At 43.2% G+C, this 21,469-nt stretch overlaps 1 protein-coding gene across 1 annotated transcript in view; it reads left to right on the top strand.

Moving 5' to 3' along the window:
• Window positions 1–14,623, top strand: part of KY (kyphoscoliosis peptidase) — a 538,508-nt gene extending 523,885 nt beyond the window's left edge. The window contains exon 12 of the mRNA XM_044073511.1: window positions 13,253–14,623. Within this exon, the coding sequence (XP_043929446.1) occupies window positions 13,253–14,160 (908 nt within the window). The 3' untranslated portion in view covers window positions 14,161–14,623. The remainder of the gene's footprint in view (window positions 1–13,252) is intronic.
• The last annotated feature ends 6,846 nt before the right edge of the window (window positions 14,624–21,469 follow it).

Here is a 21,469-nt window from a genome sequence, read left to right as displayed (position 1 = left end):
TTCACCACTTACTCTCAAACAGATATCAGTTGGCCAAATGCAATTTCAATTTCTCTCCATATCTACCAGTACGCACTGGGTTACCTCAAGGCTCCATTCTGTGTCCATTCCTCTTCAACATTTTCATCAATCATCTTCATGCCTCCACAAAACAAGTGACCCTTATTCAATATGCTGATGACTTTAATCTGTTCCTCGAACAACTTTACCCATCTTCAAACTATGACTCAAGAAGCATTTAATTCCATTGAAGCATGGCTCACCAACAACCATCTTCTACTCAACCCCCCCCAAAAAACTCCTGCTATTCTTACCCAAGCAATCCCACCTAATAATACTACCTTTGCAATTACTTCTCTGAACAACACTAAAATTGATGTTGTCTCTTATACTAAGCTATTAGCTATTACAATAGACAACAATCCAAAGTTTGATCTTCATATCAATAACAACATAAAAAGACCAATCAAAAACTGGGCATGTTGTATAGGGTTAAAAATGTCCTCAAAAATTCCACTAAAGTAACTCTTGCCACCACTTATCTCTTGCCATCACTTCTATATGCCTCTCCTATCCTAACTAATCTTCAATTTTCCCTAAAAGCAAAACTCTGTCAATGCTATAATAATATAGCTAAGGTTGCACCAGTCAGCCCCCCCCCAGTACTCATCACTGGTTCATAGGTTCATAGGTAGGTACTAGACTATCGGTCCTAGGGCCTATACAAGCCCAGCCAAAAAGGTACCCTGTCTTTTGCCAGCCAAGAAAATTATTTTCCTGTGCTACTGTCGAGCAGAGCCACAGAAGTGATCCCCAGGGTGAATTTCCTATTTCCCATCCAATCATCAAGATTTTTCTTGAAGAGTGCTAATGAAGCGTTTGTTTGATATAGATAGGTAGTTTATTCCAGAATATGGGAAGTCTCTGGGACAGGAATCTATCCCTGCGGCATTTTCTGTTTATTGTGGTAACAAGGTTTAGGTCCCTAGAGCATGTAGCTTGGAGGGATTGGGACTTCTTTAAGTGGAGCATGTCCAACAGCTCAGGTTTGACATAGCTTTGTATGTTAGGCAGAGATGACCTCTGAGTAGGCGATATGCGACGGAGTAACGCTGGAGTTTTTTGAAACGGTCTGCATAGGGCATCTGTTTGAGGCCAGTAATCCTCTTTGTGAGGTATTTCTGCAGCCTTTCCAGTTGTTGTAGATGTCTTGTGAGGTACATATGAAAAGGGGCATTGTACGCTATAATGGGTCTAATGAGTGATGAGTAGAGGGGAACAATGACCTCTTTTTATCTGAATAAGAAACCTTCTGTGATGAGGTGTGCCACGTAGAAGGATTTCCTGACTACTGTGGTGATGTGATTATCAAATGAGAGACTACTGTCCACCTGTGTCCCAAGATCTCTTATCACACTTTCGGTGTTAAGTATACTACCACCTATGTTGTAGTTCAAGGGTACGGAGTTTTTACCAAAGGGGATGACAATGCACTTTTTGGCATTGAGCTTGAGGCCATGGCTTTGACACCAGGCATCTGTCTCAGTGAGGCCCTTTTATAGGATGTCCACATCGTTAGGAGTTTTGATTATGGCTCCTAGTTTGCAGTCATCTGTGAACTTCATTAGCTAAAGACCTTCTGTGTTAGCCTGTACTTCACAGAAGTAGATACCAAATAGGAGAGGACCCAGGACTGAACCCTGTGGTACTCCACTTGTCACTTGCTACTTTCACAGTGTGGGTTCTGTCAGTGAGCCAATTGGCAACCCATCTTGTGACATAGAGATTTATACCTAGTTTAGTGAGTTTATCTATAATTCCAGAGTGGGGGATGGTGTTGAAAGCCTTGACAAGATCTAGATAGGCTGTGTGAACCACCTTACCCTCGTCTACAGCTTTGGTGACTGCTTCAAAGAAGTCTGTCAGGTTTAGGAGACATGATCTGCCTTTTACAAACCCGAACTGGGTGGGATCCAGAGTTTGGAGATTACCAGTGTCTTTGTTAATAAGTTCCATGATGATACGTTCTATAACCTAGCAGACCAAGCTCGTCAGGCTAATGGGATAGTAGTTCCCAGGGTCAATGGTGGATCTCCCCTAGTGGAGTGGGATAACCATTGCTGTGTGCCATTCAGCGGGCACAGAGCCTGAGGTGAGGCTATGATTGAACATGGTACTTAGGCGGGGTGCCAGTTCGTTCTGTAGTTCGTGTAGAACGCAGCCTGGGATGTTGTCTGGTCCCACAGATGTTGTGTTCTTGTCTTTGGAGAGTGTGGTTTTTACCTGTGCAGCAGTGATTACAGGAACTTTGCATTCTTCCATAGGTTCATAGGTTCATACTAGGCTATCTGCCCTAGGGCATTTATAAGCCTAGCCAGAATGTGTTTGGCTTTCGCCACCCATTTTAAATTTATTTTGCTATGCCCTTTTTCGAGGTTAGTATACTGTGCCTCTGTCTAACAGTGACACAGAAGTGATACCCGGGGTAAACCTATGATCTCCCATCCACTCATCAAGATTCCTCTTGAAGAGAGTCAATGAGGGACTCTGCCTAACCTGGACTGGGATTTTATTTCAGAGTGAAGGGAGCCTCTGGGTTATGAATCTGTCCCTCCAGCATTCCCTATTTATTTCAGTGCTGAGGTTCAAGTCTCTCGAGTGCGTAGCTCGATGGGATTTGGATTTTCTGAGGTGCAGCATGTCCATTAATTCCGGGTTGGACATGGCTTTATACGTCAGGCACAGATCATCTCTGAACAGGCGGTATGCCACTGAGTAGAGCTGGAGTTTCTTTAACCGGGCAGCATATGGCATCTGTTTGAGCCCTTTGATCCTCTTGGTGAGGTACTTTTGGGGTCTTTCCAGTTGCTGCAGGTATCTGGTAAGGTACATCCCAAAAGGGGCATTGTACTCAATTATGGGCCTGATGAGGGATGAGTAAAGAGGCACGATGACCTCCCCTGATCTAGATGTGAATCCCTTCATGATTAGGTGGGCTATATAAAATATTTTTCTAACCACTTTGGCCACATGGTTGTCAAATGAGAGATTGCTATCAACTTGGGTCCCCAGGTCCCTAATTACTTCTTCTGTACTTAATGGATTACCACCTATGTGGTAATTTGTGGTTACTTTGTTTTTGCCAAAGGGGATGACTATACACTTTTTGGCATTTAGTTTGAGGCCATGGCTCCTGCACCAGTTGTCTGTTTCTATGAGGCCCTTTTGGAGGATGCTTGTGTCGGGTGCAAAGTCGATTATGGTGCCCAGTTTGCAGTCATCTGCAAACTTGGTCAGCCACAGTCCTTCTGTGTTGGCCTGTACCTCCGAGAAATATATACCGAACAAGAGAGGTCCCAGGACTGAGCCTTGTGGGACACCACTTGTAACTGGTTTGGAGTCTGACATGGCTCCAGCAATTCTAACCATGTGGGTTCTGTCCTTGAGCCAGTTTGCAATACATCTAGTGACATAGGGGCTTATATTTAAGCTGGTGAGCTTATCTATAATGCCCGAGAGGGGTATTGTATCGAAGGCTTTTGCGAGGTCCAGGTAGGCTGTGTGGACCACCTTCCCCTCGTCAATGGCCTTGGTGACTGTTTCAAAGAAATCAACCAGGTTTAAGAGGCAGGATCTGCCCTTAACAAAGCTGAACTGGGTAGGATCCAGTGTCTGTAGGTCCCCAATATCTTTATTTATGAGTTCCATGATGATCCTTTCCATAGCTTTGCAGACCAAGCTAGTCAGGCTTATGGGGCGATAGTTTCCAGGATCCGTTGAGGCACCACCTTTATGGAGAGGGACCACTGTTGCTGTATGCCACTCTTTGGGCACATATCCTGTAGTAAGGCTGAGATTGAACAGTAGTTTTATATTTGGGTTTAGCTCTTCTTGGAGTTCATGTAGGATGCAGCCCGGGACACCGTCTGGTCCCATTGATGCTGTGTTTTTTGCTTTGGAGAGGGCAGCTCTTACCTGAGCATCTAAGATGTCAGGGGGGGCAGCACTCTGCTGGGATAGATATTTGCCCTTTTGGTGGGGAGGGGGGGAGAAGTTTGTGCTGAACCTGTCAGCTAGGATGTTGGCAATGTCTGTGGGTTCAGTGTATTTTTTGTCATTTTGGACTAATTCTGAGCATATCTGGGAATTACCACCCAGGTTCCTAACATAACTAAAGAAAGCCTTGTGATTATCCTTAGTGTCCTGTGCAATTTTTCTCTCGAAGCTGGCCTTAGACAATTTTATGAGTGCCCGTAGTTTTTTGCTAATACTGATCAGTGATGCCTTCCCTTTTTGGGATTTTGCTCTATCATTTAGTAGCTTCCTCCTTCTATTGTATAGTTTGTTTATGGCTGGGGTCCACCAGACAGAACGTCTGCCTTTGGAGGATTGGGTCTTGGTTTTATTTGGGATTGCATGATCCATGCATTCCTGAACTGCTGATTGAGGGCTCAGTGTCTGTTATTCTAAAAGTATATTAATTCTGGTTTAAGCACTTGGGCTTTCAGGCCAGTTATTTTACATTAAGAGGGTTCATGGTCTGCACTCTTGTGGGAGGAGAGGCTGGACTCTGCCCTTCTGAGCTGGGAATTTCTGGTTAAAGGCTTATAGTGCATGCATATCTGAACTGCTTCGTACTGAAGTCGGTGCGCCTTGTTTGCTGTGGCATAGACTAGGTCCAGGCCTGCTGGATCTAGCTTTGTTTGTATAACTTGAGCACTAATCCAGGCATTATTTAAAGTATTCAGTTGTATTTATTACTGCTTGGTAGTAACTTGGTTAAAGTGTAGCTATCATTCTAAGTCTTTTGGATTAAGCACTTGGGCTTCAGACCAGTGGTTTTACATTAGGAAGGTTTGTGGCATGCACTGTGGTGGCAGGACAGGTAGCTTTCATCCTTCTAAGTTGGGAACTGCTGATTGAGAGCTCAGTGTCTGTTATTCTTAAAGTGTATTAGTTCTGGTTTAAGCACTTGGGCTTCAGGCCAGTTATTTTACATTAAGAAGGTTTGTGGTCTGCACTCTTGTGGGAGAAGAGGCTGGACTCTGCCCTTCTCAGCTGGGAATTTCTGGTTAAAGGTTTATAGTGCCTGAATATTTGAACTGTATCTTACTGAAATTGGTACACCTTGTTTGCTGTAGCATAGACTAGATCCAGGCCTGCTGAATCTAGCTTTATTTATATGCTTGTTGTTTGTTTGCTTGTTATTTCCCTGGAATGCTAATTCCACCTAATCTGTGACTTCTCAGCTTCTGTGGATCACTAGTGATATCTGCATTGCTTACTGTACTTATTTCCTTGTTTCACTTGAAAGAAAGTTACTGTTTGTCGTTTTGCATTTAAGTTACCTGTAACACATTGCACTTAAGTTACCTGGCACTTGCTCGCTAAAGCAATTATATAAGTCAGCACTAAAAATTAAAAGCACTACACCCTCACTCCCCACTGGCCCTTGTTTTCAATTATTAAGGAATTCCCAATATTATTCTAGCATGTCCAAAGGTCAGTTGTCAATCTCCTCTCCGGTCCAGCTGGTGAATCTGGGAATCTTGAGGCAATGTTACAACTGCCTCATGTACACAGACAACCCACTCCTCCTCCCAACAAATTCCAACACATGTGAGAGATGCAACCATATAGCCAAACTGGAGGCTAAGCTCTCTCAACTCAGTACTGGCATAACCAGTCAGGAGGAGAAGGAAACCACACTCACTACAATTTCAGTCTCACATAGACCTACCACGACAGCAAACCAAACACATAATCACACAAAAACACACTCGGAGGCTCTAAATAAAGATCTGCCTAAGCAGCAGAGACCTCCAAAGCAGACACCCAAGCAACCGCTACCCCAAAACAAAACACGTGCAACACATATCTCACAAAGCCAGTGTGCCGAACAGTCACAGCCCTTAAGACTAAACAACACACCTGATACACTTGTAATAGGTCACTCTATCGTCAGGCACACTGACATCCCGCTCACCAGGCTGAACAAGGAGTGGGTCACGGTGAGCAGCCTGTCGGGCGCTAGGATCCGCCACATAACACAAGCACTCAGGTCACTCCAAGGCAAGTACAAATATGACTCACTCATTGTCCATGCTGGTGTGAATGACCGGAGATGTACCTCCCTGGACTACATGAAAAAAGACATAGAGGAGCTCTCTGAGCATGTAGCCCAGGCTGGTATGACCCTGACCTTGAGTAGCATCTCACCCTCACCAAGAATGATGCCACAATATGAAGACAGGATGATCAATTTCAACAATTGGCTTAAGTATTGGTGTCATTCAAAGGGGATCCAATGCTTGGGATGATATGCACGACAAGCCACAATGCTTCGCTAGGGACAGCTTGCACCCGTCACCCCTGGGCTTTCGGATATTGGCAAAGGCTCTTGCTACCCCCATAGTGCCTTTTTTAGGCAAGGCTCAAAAGACAAACCCACCTCCATAGGTATCACAAGCGATAAGAAACTAAGAGTAATGCTACTCAACACCAGAAGTCTAAACCTCAAGATGCACGCACTCAAAACTCTCCTTAGCATGGAGAACATCGATATCTGTGCAGTAACAGAAACCTGGTTCAGGACTCCCGAGAGCACCCCAGCACTACCAGGTTATACCTCATACCATGCTTTTCGGCCCCAAAACTTGGACCGAACCACAAAAGGAGGGGGAGTATCGATATTCTTTATCTCTGGGTTCTGTCCTTGAGCCAGTTTGCAACCCATCTAGTGACATAGGGGTTTATATTTAAGCTGGTGAGCTTATCTATAATGCCCGAGTGGGGTATTGTATCGAAGGCTTTTGCGAGGTCCAGATAGGCTGTGTAGACCACCTTCCCTTCGTCAATGGCCTTGGTGACTGTTTCAAAGAAGTCAACCAGGTTTAAGAGGCAGGATCTGCCCTTAACAAAGCCGAACTGGGTAGGATCCAGTGTCTGTAGGTCCCCAATATCTTTATTTATGAGGTCCATGATGATCCTTTCCATAGCTTTGCAGACCAAGCTAGTCAGGCTTATGGGGCGATAGTTTCCAGGGTCTGTTGAGGCACCACCTTTGTGGAGAGGGACCACTGTTGCTGTATGCCACTCTTTGGGTACATATCCTGTAGTAAGGCTGAGATTGAACAGTAGTTTTATGTTTGGGTTTAGCTCTTCTTGGAGTTCATGTAGCATGCAGCCTGGGACACCGTCTGGTCCCATTGATGCTGTGTTTTTTGCTTTGGAGAGGGCGGCTCCCACCTGAGCATCTGAGATGTCAGGGGGGCAGCACTCTGCTGGGATAGATATTTGCCCTTTTGGTGGGGAGGGGAGTTTGCTGAACCTGTCAGCTAGGATGGTGGCAATGTCTGGGATCGGTGTATTGTTCGTCATTTTGGACTAATTCTGAGCATATCTGGGAATTCCCACCCAGGTTCCTAACATAACTAAAGAAAGCCTTGTGATTATCCTTAGTGTCCTGTGCAATTTTTCTCTCGAAGCTGGCCTTTGATGATTTTATGAGTGCCCTTTTTGCTAATACTGATCAGAGATGCCTTCCCTTTTTGGGATTTTGCTCTATCATGTAGTAGCTTCCTCCTTCTATTGTATAGTTTGTTTATGGCTGGGGTCCACCAGACAGGTCGTCTGCCTTTGGAGGATTGGGTCTTGGTTTTATTTGGGATTGCATGATCCATGCATTCCTGAAGGTGTTCATAGAATGCATTTATAAAGGATTCTGCGGTCTGGGCCATATTTTCCACAGGCCCGGGGGCTTTGAAGGATTCCACCTCGGTTTTGAGGAGTGTGAAATTTGCTTTAAAGAAGTTTTTCACTGTGGTTTTTTGGGCAGGGGGTGGGGCCGGGATGTGAATATCCAGTGAGATCAGTTTATGGTCTGATCTTACCAGTGAGGGATACACTTTTGGTCTGGAGCATAGAGTCCCCATGTTGGTGATGATCAGGTCCAGTATGTTTTCCCCTCTTGTGGGAGTGGTAACACGTTGTTCCATGGCATTTGAGTTTATGAATTCTAGGAACCTTTGGGCAAGGGTGTTGGAGCTAGAGTAATGCTCCCAATCTATGTTTGGGTAGTTGAAGTCGCCCAATATAATGGTGTTCGGAGAGACCTTCATATTTTCCAGTGTTCTCAGGAAGGCCGAGTGGGGTTCCTGGGTTTGGGAGGGTGGTCTGTAGCAGGCTATAAACTGGAAGGCAGTTTTACCCACTGTTAGTTGCACATGGATAGTCTCTGATGCTTCGTAGCATGCCGTCCCCATAGTGCCTTTTTTAGGCAAGGCTCAAAGGACAAACCAACCACCATAACCAGCACAGGGAACCAAAAACTAAGGGTAATGCTACTCAACACCAGACGTCTCAACCTCAAAATGTACACACTCAAGGCACTCCTCAGTATAGAGAAAATCGATGTTTGTGCAGTGATGGAAACCTGGTTCAAGGCTCCAGAGAGTACCCCAGCACTACCAGGTTACAATTCATATCATACCTTCCGGCCTCGGTTACCAGATCGCAGTACAAAGGGCGGAGGTGTATCCATATTCATCAAGGATACCCACATCTCCAGGTTAGTGGCGCAGCATGATGCCCCAGAAATCATCCATGCACAACTATCAGCAGGCAAAACCACATTTCAAGTCATAGCCTGTTATAGATCACCCACCATGTCCCAAGATGCCCACTCAGCATTCCTTGAGGCATTTGAAAATATAAAGGTTCTACCCAACACCATAATTTTGGGTGATTTCAACTACCCTGGTATAGACTGGGCGAACTACCAAAGTTCTAACTCCTATGCCCAGCGGTTCATAGAATTTATAAATTCAAATGCCCTTGAACAACTGGTATGTTCTCCCACTAGAGGGGACAACATATTGGAGTTAGTCATCACAAATATGGGCGCCCATTGTACCACACCCATTGTCACTCCCTCTCTGGTCAGATCAGACCACAAACTGATAACCCTGGACATCCTCACCCCTACACCTCCCCCAGTCAAAGAAACCATCGTAAAAAACCTTTCCAAAGCAAACTTCAAACTACTTGCATCAGAAGTGGAAAGCTTCACTATTCCCTTGCAGAAGGATAATGATATCCAGGATGCGGAATCCTACACCAAGGCACTTTATATACATCTTCAGGATTGCATGGACTGTGCTATCCCAAATAAAACCAAGCCTCCTTCCTCAAGCAAGAAGAAACCAGTCTGGTGGAACCCAGCCATAAGCAAACTATACAATAAAAGGAGGAGACTTATACAAAAAAGGCCAAATCTCAAGTAGAAAAATCATCCCTGATCAGCATTAGTAAGAAATTGAGGACCCTCATCAAGTCAACTAAAGCCAATTTCGAAAAGAAAGTTGCCAAGGATGCCAAGCATAACCATAACACCTTCTATGGTTACATCAAAAACCTAAATGGCAATGTTCAGGTCTGTTCTGAGCTAGTACAAAATGGAACAAAATACACTGACCCCACTGACATTGCCAACATCTTGGCTGACAGGTTCAGTGCAAATCCCCCCCCCCCCCACCACCTACAGGGCCTATTACTATTCCAGGGGATTGTGTAACCCCAATTATTACTGATACGTTGGTTAATAAGGCTCTATCTAAAGCTAAAAACACTGCCTCCATGGGACCAGATGGTGTCTCGTGCTGTGTCATACGCGAGCTCCAAAATTAATTAACTCCGCATCTGAATACCCTGTTCAGTCTCAGCCTCTTGACAGGCTATGTGCCCATAGAATGGCGCACAGCAACAGTGGTTCCGCTGCACAAGGGTGGGCCCACAACCGACCCTGGGAACTACCGACCAATAAGCCTGACCAGTCTGATCTGTAAGGCAATGGAGCGAATCATTATGGAACTCATAAATGGAGAGATTGGGAACCTCCAAACACTTGACCCCACACAGTTCGGCTTCGTCAAGGGCAGATCATGCCTCCTGAACCTGGTGGACATCTTTGAGACAGTTACTCAGGCTATAGATAAGGGAAAGGAGGTACACACGGCTTACCTTGACCTTGCTAAAGCATTTGACACCATTCCCCATTCGGGTATTACTGAAAAACTCACCAACCTGGGCATAAACCCTTACGTCACAAGATAGATCGCAAACTGGCTCTCAGACAGATCCCACAAAGTCAGAGTAGCGGGATCTATGTCCGAATCCAGACCAGTAATGAGCGGTGTGCCTCAGGGCTCTGTCCTGGGGCCCCTCCTGTTTGGCATATACTTCTCAGAAGTACAGGCAAGCACTGAAGGGCTGTGGCTGACCAAGTTTGCAGACGACTGCAAACTGGGTGCTATAATAGAGTCTCCGGCTGACATGGATATCCTCCAGAAGGGCCTAAATGAGACTGATGCATGGTGTCAAAGCCATGGTCTCAAGCTAAATGCTAAAAAATGCATAGTAATCCCCTTTGGAAAAAACAGAGTACCCGTGAACTACCACATAGGAGGTAACCCCCTGAAATCTGAAGAAGTAATAAGGGATCTAGAGACCCAAGTAGATAGTCAGCTTTCCTTTGATAACTATGTTGCCAAGGTGGTTAGAAAATCCTTCTATGTGACCCATCTGATCACGAAAGGGTTTGCATCAAGATCTAAGGATGTAGTGGTGCCCCTCTACTCTTCCCTCATCAGACCCATTATTGAGTACAATGCACCAATTGGAATGTACCTGGCTAGGCATCTCCAGCAGCTGGAGAGACCACAGAGGTACCTCACTAAGAGGATTACTGGCCTCAAACAGTTGCCCTATGCAGCACGATTAAAATAACTAGGGCTTTTCTCTGTTGCATACCACCTTCTCAGAAGTGATCTCTGTCTAGCATACAAAGCCATGTCCAACCCATAACTGTTGAACATGCTCCATCTTAGCAAAACCAAATCTACTCAAGCTACACGCTCTAGGGATATAAACCTCACAACAACAATAAATAGAACATGCTGGAGGGATATATTCCCTTCGCAAAGACTTCCCTTGCTATGGAACAAGATCCCGATCTACATAAGACAGAGACCCTCACTATCACTCTTCAAGAGGAACCTTGACCAGTGGATGGGTAACAGAAAGTTCACACCAGGGATCATACCAACAGCTCTACTACATAGGGGCCAAGGGTACTAGCTGCTAGATCAAGGGCCTAGGGAACTAACCAAAGGGGCGGTGAATACCGCACAATGTGGCTGGGCTAATATATGCCTTCGGGCAGATAGCCCAGTACCTACCTATGAACCTATGAACCTAGTTAATATACAAAATGTGCATGAAATGTATAAGAAATGATGCTACTTCTTCCTAAAATGAAGGGTCTAACCGTTTCCGCTAGTGGCATTTGATAATTTATTTAGAAGTGAGAGGCACTATCAACAAAACTGATTCTTTACTATATACTTAATGAAAGGATGCTGCTTAGCACTGGTCCCCAAATGGGTAGATATTCTTACTAACCTATAACTTAGTCTCTCAAAATGAGATCAAATACAAGCTTCCAATATTTCTGATAGTAGCTTTGTTTATTAATGTTTCCTATACATAGTTTTTGAGCAGTAATGTACTTAATTGTTAGATAAGTTTAATGAATTTTTGATAGTAGAAATTTCAACAAGTTTAGGTGGTTGCCTGCTAAGCAGTAATGAATTTCATTTGCAAGGTAGGTTGCAAATGTTGCTATAGGTTCATAGGTTCATAGGGTGATACTAGGCTATTGGCCCGGATGCCCTTATAAGCCTAGCCAAGAATTTTGCCCATGTTCTCTCAAAGTCAGCACCTGTTTCCCCTGTCCAGCAGGGACACAGGTGGGATCCCAGGGGTGTATTTTCTGTTTCCCATCCAGTCATCCAGGTTCTTCTTAAAGAGGGCTAGAGAGGTACTCTGCTTGACATGGAGAGGGAGTCTATTCCAGAGATGGGAGAGTCTTTGGGACACAAATCTATCCCGCCAACAAGTTCTATTAATATTACAGACCAGGTTAAGGCCTTCCATGCGGGTTTTGCAAGTGGAGTTTGTCTTATGGATATGCAGCAACTCCATCAAGGCTGGGTCTGAAATGGCCTTGTATGTCAGACACAGGTCACCTCTGAGCAGTCTGTATGAGACTGAGTAGAGGGACATGGCTTTTAGCCTATCTGTATAGGATAGGTGTTTGAGACCCTGGATTTTCCTGGTTTCCTGGATTTTCTATGTTATTAGAACACTGTTCCAGTTTTATTAAAAGGAGGGAGTTGATATATGCGAGTAGAGAAGAGGCGTAGCAGAAGGTAGGCAATAGATATGAGAGGGCAGTCGTCTTTCTAGATTACAAGATGAAACAGGAAGATGCTTTGCAGAAGAGACCAAGTTTTATATGGGTCTTCTAGATAATATTTTAGATACATAAGTCAATTTTTAGATTGGCATCTGTGGTGACCACCAATTAATTTAGTATGTGTGACAACCTCAAGTCCAGTGTTTTATATGGATGATATAGTAAAGGTATTTTTTCTGAACAGAGTATTGTTTTGGGATGAAAAATATAATTTTTTGTTTTATTTGGATTCAGCAGAAGAGTGTATTGGTTCAGAATACAATCTGATGGAGGAGTAACATTCCTGTGTAATAGTTTGTGATGATGGCATGCTTGGAGCTGAGAAGATAAGAATGGATTTAGCTGCATATTGAACCAGGGAGCCCTCCCCCTCTATAGTAAGGAGGTAGTTTATGAAAATGTTGAAGAGAAGATGACATAGGAATGAACCCTGAAAAATACCAGTGGTTATGAGTAGGCAGGATGAGAAGGACATTTGCCATTTGACACATTGTATCCTATGTAAGAGATCATTTTAATCCATGTTCAGGTAGACGTGGAGAGTGACACTTGGAGAATAATATTAATGAGCAGAAAGTAAACTTCAAATGAATGTCGACACTGACAGCCAACTGCAAGTGTAGAGACGATGATAGGTGTATGTGCCTGTGTTTCAGCAAGAAGAATCAGATTGCTGTACTGTAAAACCCTATTCATTTTGACCCAAAAACTATTTGACTTGTTGTAAGAGACCAAGTGATGCTGGTAATGTAGAAGTTTAGTTAACTTGAATGTCATCATAAATCATTTATGCTCCCATCAGTAATGACATCACACACGATGATAGTGTACAGTCTGCCTGCTGTCTAACATTTACATTAATATGTTCAGATTTTATATAGTGACAACATTTTAATGCTTTGTTATAACATCAGTTTCCATTTTTTATCTTTGCAGTGAATGGGAAAACTACTATTACCATAGAAGGCACCTGTCATACACTCTTCTTATTCGATTTAAATGGGAAATGCGAACATGGTTTAATGACTTTGACAAACAATGGCATGGTTCTTGAGGTCTACCCACGTACAAAGGGAGAGCATAGGCTAGTATTGTTTGCTAAAGCTTTTGATGCAAAAAGTGAAAATTTTGAGTACATTTGTGAATACCGACTGACCTGTAATTCCATCAATGCAAACTTCTATATCCCAAAGGATTTGATGAATCCTGTAGGACCTAGCTGGCTGACTGAAAACAAAGGCCTTTGTGGTGCTTCTCAGCCAAATCCAATTATTTATACTAATGATGGACGATGCTCTGTGAACTTTTGTTTAGAGAAAAATCTGGAATTTACGGCCACACTACAATCAGATGATGTCATAATAAATAAAAACATCTTGAACAGGCACATTTTCCAGAGAAAGTGGAACAACATAATTGAATTTAATATACAGTTGCCTCAAGCAGGTTTATTTGTTTTAAGCATTTTTGGAAAAGAAAAGTCTGCCTCAGGTAACTCGTATGATTATATATGCAATTACTTGATTTCCTGCACTAACCCTGAGGTGAAATGGTCTATGTTCCCACTGAACTATGAATCCTGGTCTATAGATTATGAGTTGGTAGAACCGCTTGCTGGGATACTGCCTGCAAACCGCGATATCCATTTCAAGCTTAAGGTCCCTGATGTTTCCACTGTGATTGTAAATGGCAAAGATGAATATCCCCTAACAATGACCACAGATGGATACTGGGAGGGAATATACAACACAGTAGGCTGCAAACAGCTGAATGTTATCATACCCGACAAATATAGAGATAATTATTACACTTTCATTCTGTCTTATCAAGTTGAGAAAGAATAGCTTGATATGTAACTGGACTAAATGTTGATGAACATTTTTCTTTTGACATGCATAATGTAAGATTTCAGCACACAGAAAACCTCAGTTTTAGAAGATGCAATGTTAATGCTGTTGTATGCCGAAAATTTCCTTATCACATACAGTTTAGCATATAGACAGATCCAAAATGGATCACATAGTGGGCATTTTTAATCTTTTTTTATCTGCAGCAGGTATTTAAGAAATCTTCCTTATTCAGGAGAACAGGAAGTAAAAAAAATAGAGGTGGAGCTAAGAGAAGTTCTCAGAGATGGAATTCTATCTCTGACCCACTCTGGGTCATTTAAGGCAAACTTTCATGGTCTTTGTATTTACCCTTAGTTTGTGAGTTCTGAGTCTTGTACTAATAGAAATGAAAAAAAATGTAATTATTAAATAAATATTAAAGACAGATGATAAATGATACTGACAAATGCACATCAGAAATGCAAGTGGTGAAATTGGATATGGTTTTGTTGTAATAAAACTGCAGTTTGCACAAAAACAGATTTCTGATGTTTGTTAAAGGCTATTTGCCTCATCACGACTGCTTATTTTGAAACTGTTAACTCTCTGTGTAATTCTGCTAAACAACCAGATCTCTTCTCTTCTCTTTCTTTCTTTAATAAGTTCATTTCCGTTTCTCTGCTGACACTAAACATTTAGGGTTTCACTCATTGTCTGCCACAAGCGAACCTGGTCTGTAGAGGTGATATATGAAAAATAGGGTATTCATTGCCATCAAACTGTAGGGCTGATGTTTCTCTTTCTCCCTCTCTCTCTCTTTCTCTCTCTTTATCATATGTACTATTTACAGTAATTTCAATGTTAGAGGCACAGCTTTTCTTCCATACATGCAGCAAAGTAGAACTTTGCTAACATCATCAAAATGTAACACTCACCTTTACTTGCTAGTTGTACTTCCCAAGGTCTCCACCGGGGGGGTGGGGGGGTTGCTAAGCAATACAAGAATCACACTTAATTTGTACAAATTAGGCCAGGTCAGTTCAATCTGCTCAAGTCCCTCTCCATCCTGATTATCGCTATGACGTTTGAACAACACGTCAACTGTCAGTCACCAGCATTGTGAGTTGGTGTTCTTTCAGCTCTTCATCGTCTGGCTACTGAAAAATAAGTTAGAAAAAAGATTATGGACACCTAATAAGCATACATTAGTGTGCTTATTTGTATGTTTTCATGCAGTGAAATGATGACAGATACAATAACTTTATAGCCAGTACCCTTAACAATGAACAAAACTAACCCATAAAGGAAACACGCTGCTGCCAGAATTCTTTCAATATTTTCTGATGGATCTTGACTAAACAAAACAGAAATGTGCCAACAGATTCTGTTTTCAGGGAAATTATAACAATACATATCAGCTGTGTGCATAACAGTACAGGGGCTGTGTACTATAGCAATAACCCACGCCTGGGTGTGGGTAATGCTAAATTTACCCACGGTTGGTGTGGTTTGGTCATGAGGGCGAAGCCCGCATATACACACACACACACACACACACACACACACACACACACACACACACACACACACATGGACACACATGCACACACACACATGCCCACACATATGTACACACACATATGCATGTGTACACACACTCACACACACACACACACACACACACGCACACACACACACCCCACACACACACAATGCGCTTATTTTTAACTGTTACTGAAATGGACTCTGGACCATGTTGTATTTCCATGATTAAGCGATGTGCATCTTCCAATTAGTATACTGAGCATGCTTTTAATGGTGCAATTTTAACTGCAGAAATCATTACTCTGAGCTTTGCAATACAGCTCAGAGTGCAATTAGCGTGTAGAGATTTCTCACTGGGCATTTGATGAAAATGAGCACAGTATAGCTGTACAACCCATTTATCAAAATAAAAGAAAATCAGCAATCTAACAAACAAATCTACAGGCCTTTTGTAAGCTCGTTTTCCCTATCCAGAATTACCTTTTGTGTTTCTGCCTTAAAATTGCACCATTAAATTAAACAAACAAACAAGCAAACTTTCGACCAAATTCGACTAAATGTAACTTTAAGTGCAGATTTTAAAATAAATGCAGTAATCAGTAAAAAACAGTTCAGGCTAGTTCAAAGTAAGCAACAGAAGCTATTTCCTTGTTTTCCCACCTTCCTCGACTAGTTTAGACCAATTTACAGGCATTGCTGTATTCTGGGCTGTGGTGTAGTTCCTGTGTTGTCCATTACCTTACTTGGATAGAAGGAAGTTTCTTTGCTCACCAGTGGGAGTGGGGAGCCTTGAGCAGCCTACCTGTCCTTGGGGAAAGTGACCTCAGCACAAGAAGCTGTGGTAATTGGTTGTTTGGGACCATTCCTAGCTCTTTTGTAGTTCACTGCTTAAAATCCGCCTCTGGGCATTTTTTTCTAGTTATACTGCTCAGACAAGCTCCACGTGGGTTTACAGAGTGGTCCTAGCAGCAAGGAACTTGAAAAAGCGACTACCTTCTGGATTTAAGTATCTTTGCTTTTTTTCACTGGAAATAGCTTCGGTTGTTTACTTTGAACTAGCCTGAACTGTTTTTTCACTGATTACTGCATTTATTTTAAAATCTGCACTTAAAGTTACATTTAGTCGAATTTGATCGAAAGTTTGCTTGTTTGTTTGTGTAATTTAACTGTGGAGGCTGCCCACTAAAGTGTGCTAGCCTGTGTAACTAATTTATCACTGTCTCTGCATTTTCTGTGTGTTTCTACCAAAAAAAACAAAAAAATAATCCTTGTTTTCCCGCCTTCCTCGACTAGTTTAGACCAGTATACAGGCATTGCTGTATTCTGGGCTGGGGTGTAGTTCCTGTGTTGTCCATTACCTTACTTGGATAGAAGGAAGTTTCTTTGCTCACCAGTGGGAGTGGGGAGCCTTGAGCAGCCTACCTGTCCTTGGGGGAAGTGACCTCAGCACAAGAAGCTGTAGTAATTGGTTGTTTGGGACCATTCCTAGCTCTTTTGAGTTCACTGCTTAAAATCCGCCTCTGGGCATTTTTTTCTGGCTATACTGCTCAGACAAGCTCCACATGGGTTTACAGAGTGGTCCTAGCAGCTAGGAACTCGAAAAAGTGACTACCTTCTGGATTTAAGTATCTTTGCTTTTTTTCACTGGAAATAGCTTCTGTTGCTTACTTTGAACTAGCCTGAACTGTTTTTTTACTGATTACTGCATTTATTTTAAAATCTGCACTTAAAGTTACATTTAGTCGAATTTGATCGAAAGTTTGCTTGTTTGTTTGTGTAATTTAACTGTGGAGGCTGCCCACTAAAGTGTGCTAGCCTGTGTAACTAATTTATCACTGTCTCTGCATTTTCTGTGTGTTTCTACCAAAAAAACAAAAAAACAAAAAATTAATCCTTGTTTTCCTGCCTTCCTCGACTAGTTTAGACCAGTATACAGGCATTGCTGTATTCTGGGCTGTGGTGTAGTTCCTGTGTTGTCCATTACCTTACCTGGATAGAAGGAAGTTTCTTTGCTCACCAGTGGGAGTGGGGAGCCTTGAGCAGCCTACCTGTCCTTGGGGGAAGTGACCTCAGCACAAGAAGCTGTAGTAATTGGTTGTTTGGGACCATTCCTAGTTCTTTTGTAGTTCACTGCTTAAAATCCACCTCTGGGCATTTTTTTCTGGCTATACTGCTCAGACAAGCTCCACGTGGGTTTACAGAGTGGTCCTAGCAGCAAGGAACTCGAAAAAGCGACTACCTTCTAGATTTAAGTATCTTTGCTTTTTTTTCACTGGAAATAGCTTCTGTTGCTTACTTTGAACTAGCCCGAACTGTTTTTTTACTGATTACTGCATTTATTTTAAAATCTGCACTTAAAGTTACATTTAGTCGAATTTGATCGAAAGTTTGCTTGTTTGTTTGTTTAATTTAACTGTGGCGGCTGCCTTCTAAAGTGTGCTAGCCTGTGTAACTAATTTATCACTGTCTCTGCATTTTCTGTGTGTTTCTACCAAAAAAACAAAAAAATAATCCTTGTTTTCCCACCTTCCTCGACTAGTTTAGACCAGTATACAGGCATTGCTGTATTCTGGGCTGTGGTGTAGTTCCTGTGTTGTCCATTACCTTACTTGGATAGAAGGAAGTTTCTTTGCTCACCAGTCGGAGTGGGGAGCCTTGAGCAGTCTACCTGTCCTTGGGGGAAGTGACCTCAGCACAAGAAGCTGTAGTAATTGGTTGTTTGGGACCATTCCTAGCTCTTTTGTAGTTCACTGCTTAAAATCCGCTTTTGCACGGCTTTGTGCGGTCGTGCGCCGGTTATACAAGGTTAAACTTGGTTAAACAAGGTTAAACTTTTTCTGGCTCCGCCAAGTCTGCTCTTCAATTTTTCCCTTAGAACTGTTCTACTTGCAATCTAAACAGCTTATACTCTATCTGAAAAGCTCAGCACTTGCTCCTAAAGCACTTTTTACACAGGTAAAGCACTCTTAAACAAAAGAAAGTACTTCATTCACCTAAATTCTGTTGAGTACCCATTTCCCTATAGGTCCTTTCTGACTCAGTTACACGGCAATCTTTTTTACTATTTCTAGCATGTCGAAGGGTCAGTTGCTGGTGTCCTCTCCTGTTCAGCTGGTGAATCTGGGAATCTTGAGGCAATGTTACAATTGCCTCATGCACACAGACAACCCTCTCCTTCTCCCAACAAATAAAAATATATGCGAGAGATGCAACTATATAGCCAAGCTGGAGGCTGAGCTCTCTCAAATCAGTACTGGCAAGACCAGTCAGGAGGAGAAGGTAACCACGCACACCACAAACCCAGTCTCACATAGAACTATCACAACTGCAAACCAAACACATAAACGCACAAAAACATACTCGGAGGCGCTGATTAAAAATCTACCAAAACAACAGAGGCCTCCAAAGCAGACACCCAAGCAACCACCACCTCAAGACATAGCACATACAACACATAGTTCACAAAGTCAGTGTGCTAAACAGTCACAGCCCTTAAGGCCAAATAACATGCCAGGCACACTTGTAATAGATGACTCCATAGTCAGACACACTGACGTCCCGCTCACCAGACTGAACAAGGAAAAGGTCACAGTAAGCTGCCTGTCGGGAGCTAGAATCTGCCACATAACACAAGCACTCAGGTCACTCCACAGCAAGTACAAATATGACTCAGTCATTGTACATGCCGGTGTGAAAGACCTGAGACGTACCTCCCTGGACTACATGAAAAGAGACATAGAGGAGCTCTCTGATTATGTAGCCCAGGCCGGTATGACCCTGACCCTGAGCAGCATCTTACCCTCACCAAGAATGATGCCACAGTACAAAGACAAAATGATCAGTTTTAACAATTGGCTTAATTACTGGTGTCATTCTAAGGGGATCCAATGTCTGTCTGCTTGGGATGACATGCTTGACAAGCCACGCTGCTTCGCAAGGGATGGCTTGCACCTGTCACCCCTGGGCTTCGGGATATTGGCCAATGCTCTTGCCACCCCCATAGTGCCTTTTTTAGGCAAGGCTCAAATGACAAACCTACCTCCCTAGAAAACACAAGTGGAAAAAAACTAAGGGTAATGCTGCTCAATGCCAGAAGTCTAAACCTCAAGATGCACGCCCTCGAAGCCCTTCTCAGTATGGAGAACATAGATGTCTGTGCAGTGCCCGAAACCTGGTTCAAGGCTCCTGAGAGCACCCCAGCACTATCAGGTTTTACCTCATATCATGCTTTCCGGCCGCAAAACTTGGACCGAACCACAAAAGGAGGGGGAGTATCCATTTTCATCAAAGATACCCACACCTCCAGGTTAGTGGCAATGCACGAAGCATCGGAGACTATCCAGGTGCAACTAACCATAGGCAAAACTGACTTACAGTTTGTAGCATGCTACAGACCACCCTCTTAAACTCAGGAACCCCACACAGCCTTCCTGAAGACACTGGAGAGTATGAATGTCTCTCCAAATACCATCATTTTGGGAGACTTCAACTACCCAAACATAGACTGGGAACATTACTCAAGCCCCAACACCCTAGCCCAAAGGTTCCTAGAATTCATAAACTCAAATGAAATGGAACAACTAGTCACCATTCCCACAAGAGGAGACAATATACTAGACCTGATCGTCACAAACATCGGGACAAAATGCTCTACACCGGAAGTATATCCCTCTTTGGTAAGATCAGACCATAAATTAATCTCACTGGAAATCCACATCCCGCCCCCACCCGCTGCACAAAAGACCACAGTGAAGAACTTCTCAAAAGCCAACTTCACACTTCTTAAGACTGAAGTGGTATCCTTCAAGGCCCCTGGGCCAGTGGAAACCACAACCCACACTGCTGAATCCTTTGCAGATGCCTTCTATGGGCACCTTCAAGAATGCATGGATCATGCAATCCCAAATAAAACCAAGACCCATTCCCCCAAAGGCAGGCGCTCGGTCTGGTGGACCCCAGCCATAAACAAACTCTACAACAGGAGGAGGAAGCTACTACATGACAGAACAAAATCCCTAAAAGGGAAGGCATCTCTGATCAGTACTAGCAAAAAACTACGATCACTCATAAAATCATCCAAGGCCAACTTTGAGAGAAAAATCGCAAAAGACACAAAACACAATCACAAGGCCTTCTTTAGCTATGTTAGAAACCTGGGTGGAAACTCCCAGATATGCTCAGAGTTAGTCCAAAATGACACAAAATACACTGAACTCACTGACATTGCCAACATTCTGGCAGACAGGTTCAGTGCAAATTTCTCTTTCCCCTCCCCCCAAAAGGAGAAATAACTATCCCAGCAGAGTGTAGCCTCCCTAACATCTCAGATGCCCAGGTGAGAGCCGCCCTCTCTAAAGCTAAAAAACACAGCATCAATGGGACCGGATAGTGTCCCGGGCTGTGTACTACATGAACTCCAAGAGGAACTAAACCCACACATAAGGCTGCTGTTTAATCTTAGTCTTACTACAGGATACGTACCCAAAGAGTGGCGTACGGCAACAGTGGTCCCACTTCACAAAGGCGGTGCTTCTACAGACCCTGGAAATTACCGCCCCATAAGCTTGACGAGCCTGGTCTGCAAAGCTATGGAGAGGATCATTATGGAACTCATAAACAAAGACATTGGGGACCCACAGACATTGGATCCTACCCAATTTGGCTTTGTCAAGGGCAGATCCTGCCTTTTGAACTTGGTCGACTTTTTTGAAACAGTCACTACGGCCATTGATGAGGGTAAGGCAGTTCACACAGCCTACCTTGACCTTGCAAAAGCCTT

Source organism: Protopterus annectens, chromosome 6.part0 (genome assembly GCF_019279795.1).
Source record: "Protopterus annectens isolate FY-2018-M chromosome 6.part0, PAN1.0, whole genome shotgun sequence".
Classification (NCBI taxonomy): Eukaryota; Metazoa; Chordata; order Ceratodontiformes; family Protopteridae; genus Protopterus; species Protopterus annectens.
Note: the sequence above shows the minus strand (reverse complement) of the source record. Positions and strands in the feature narration are given on the sequence as shown.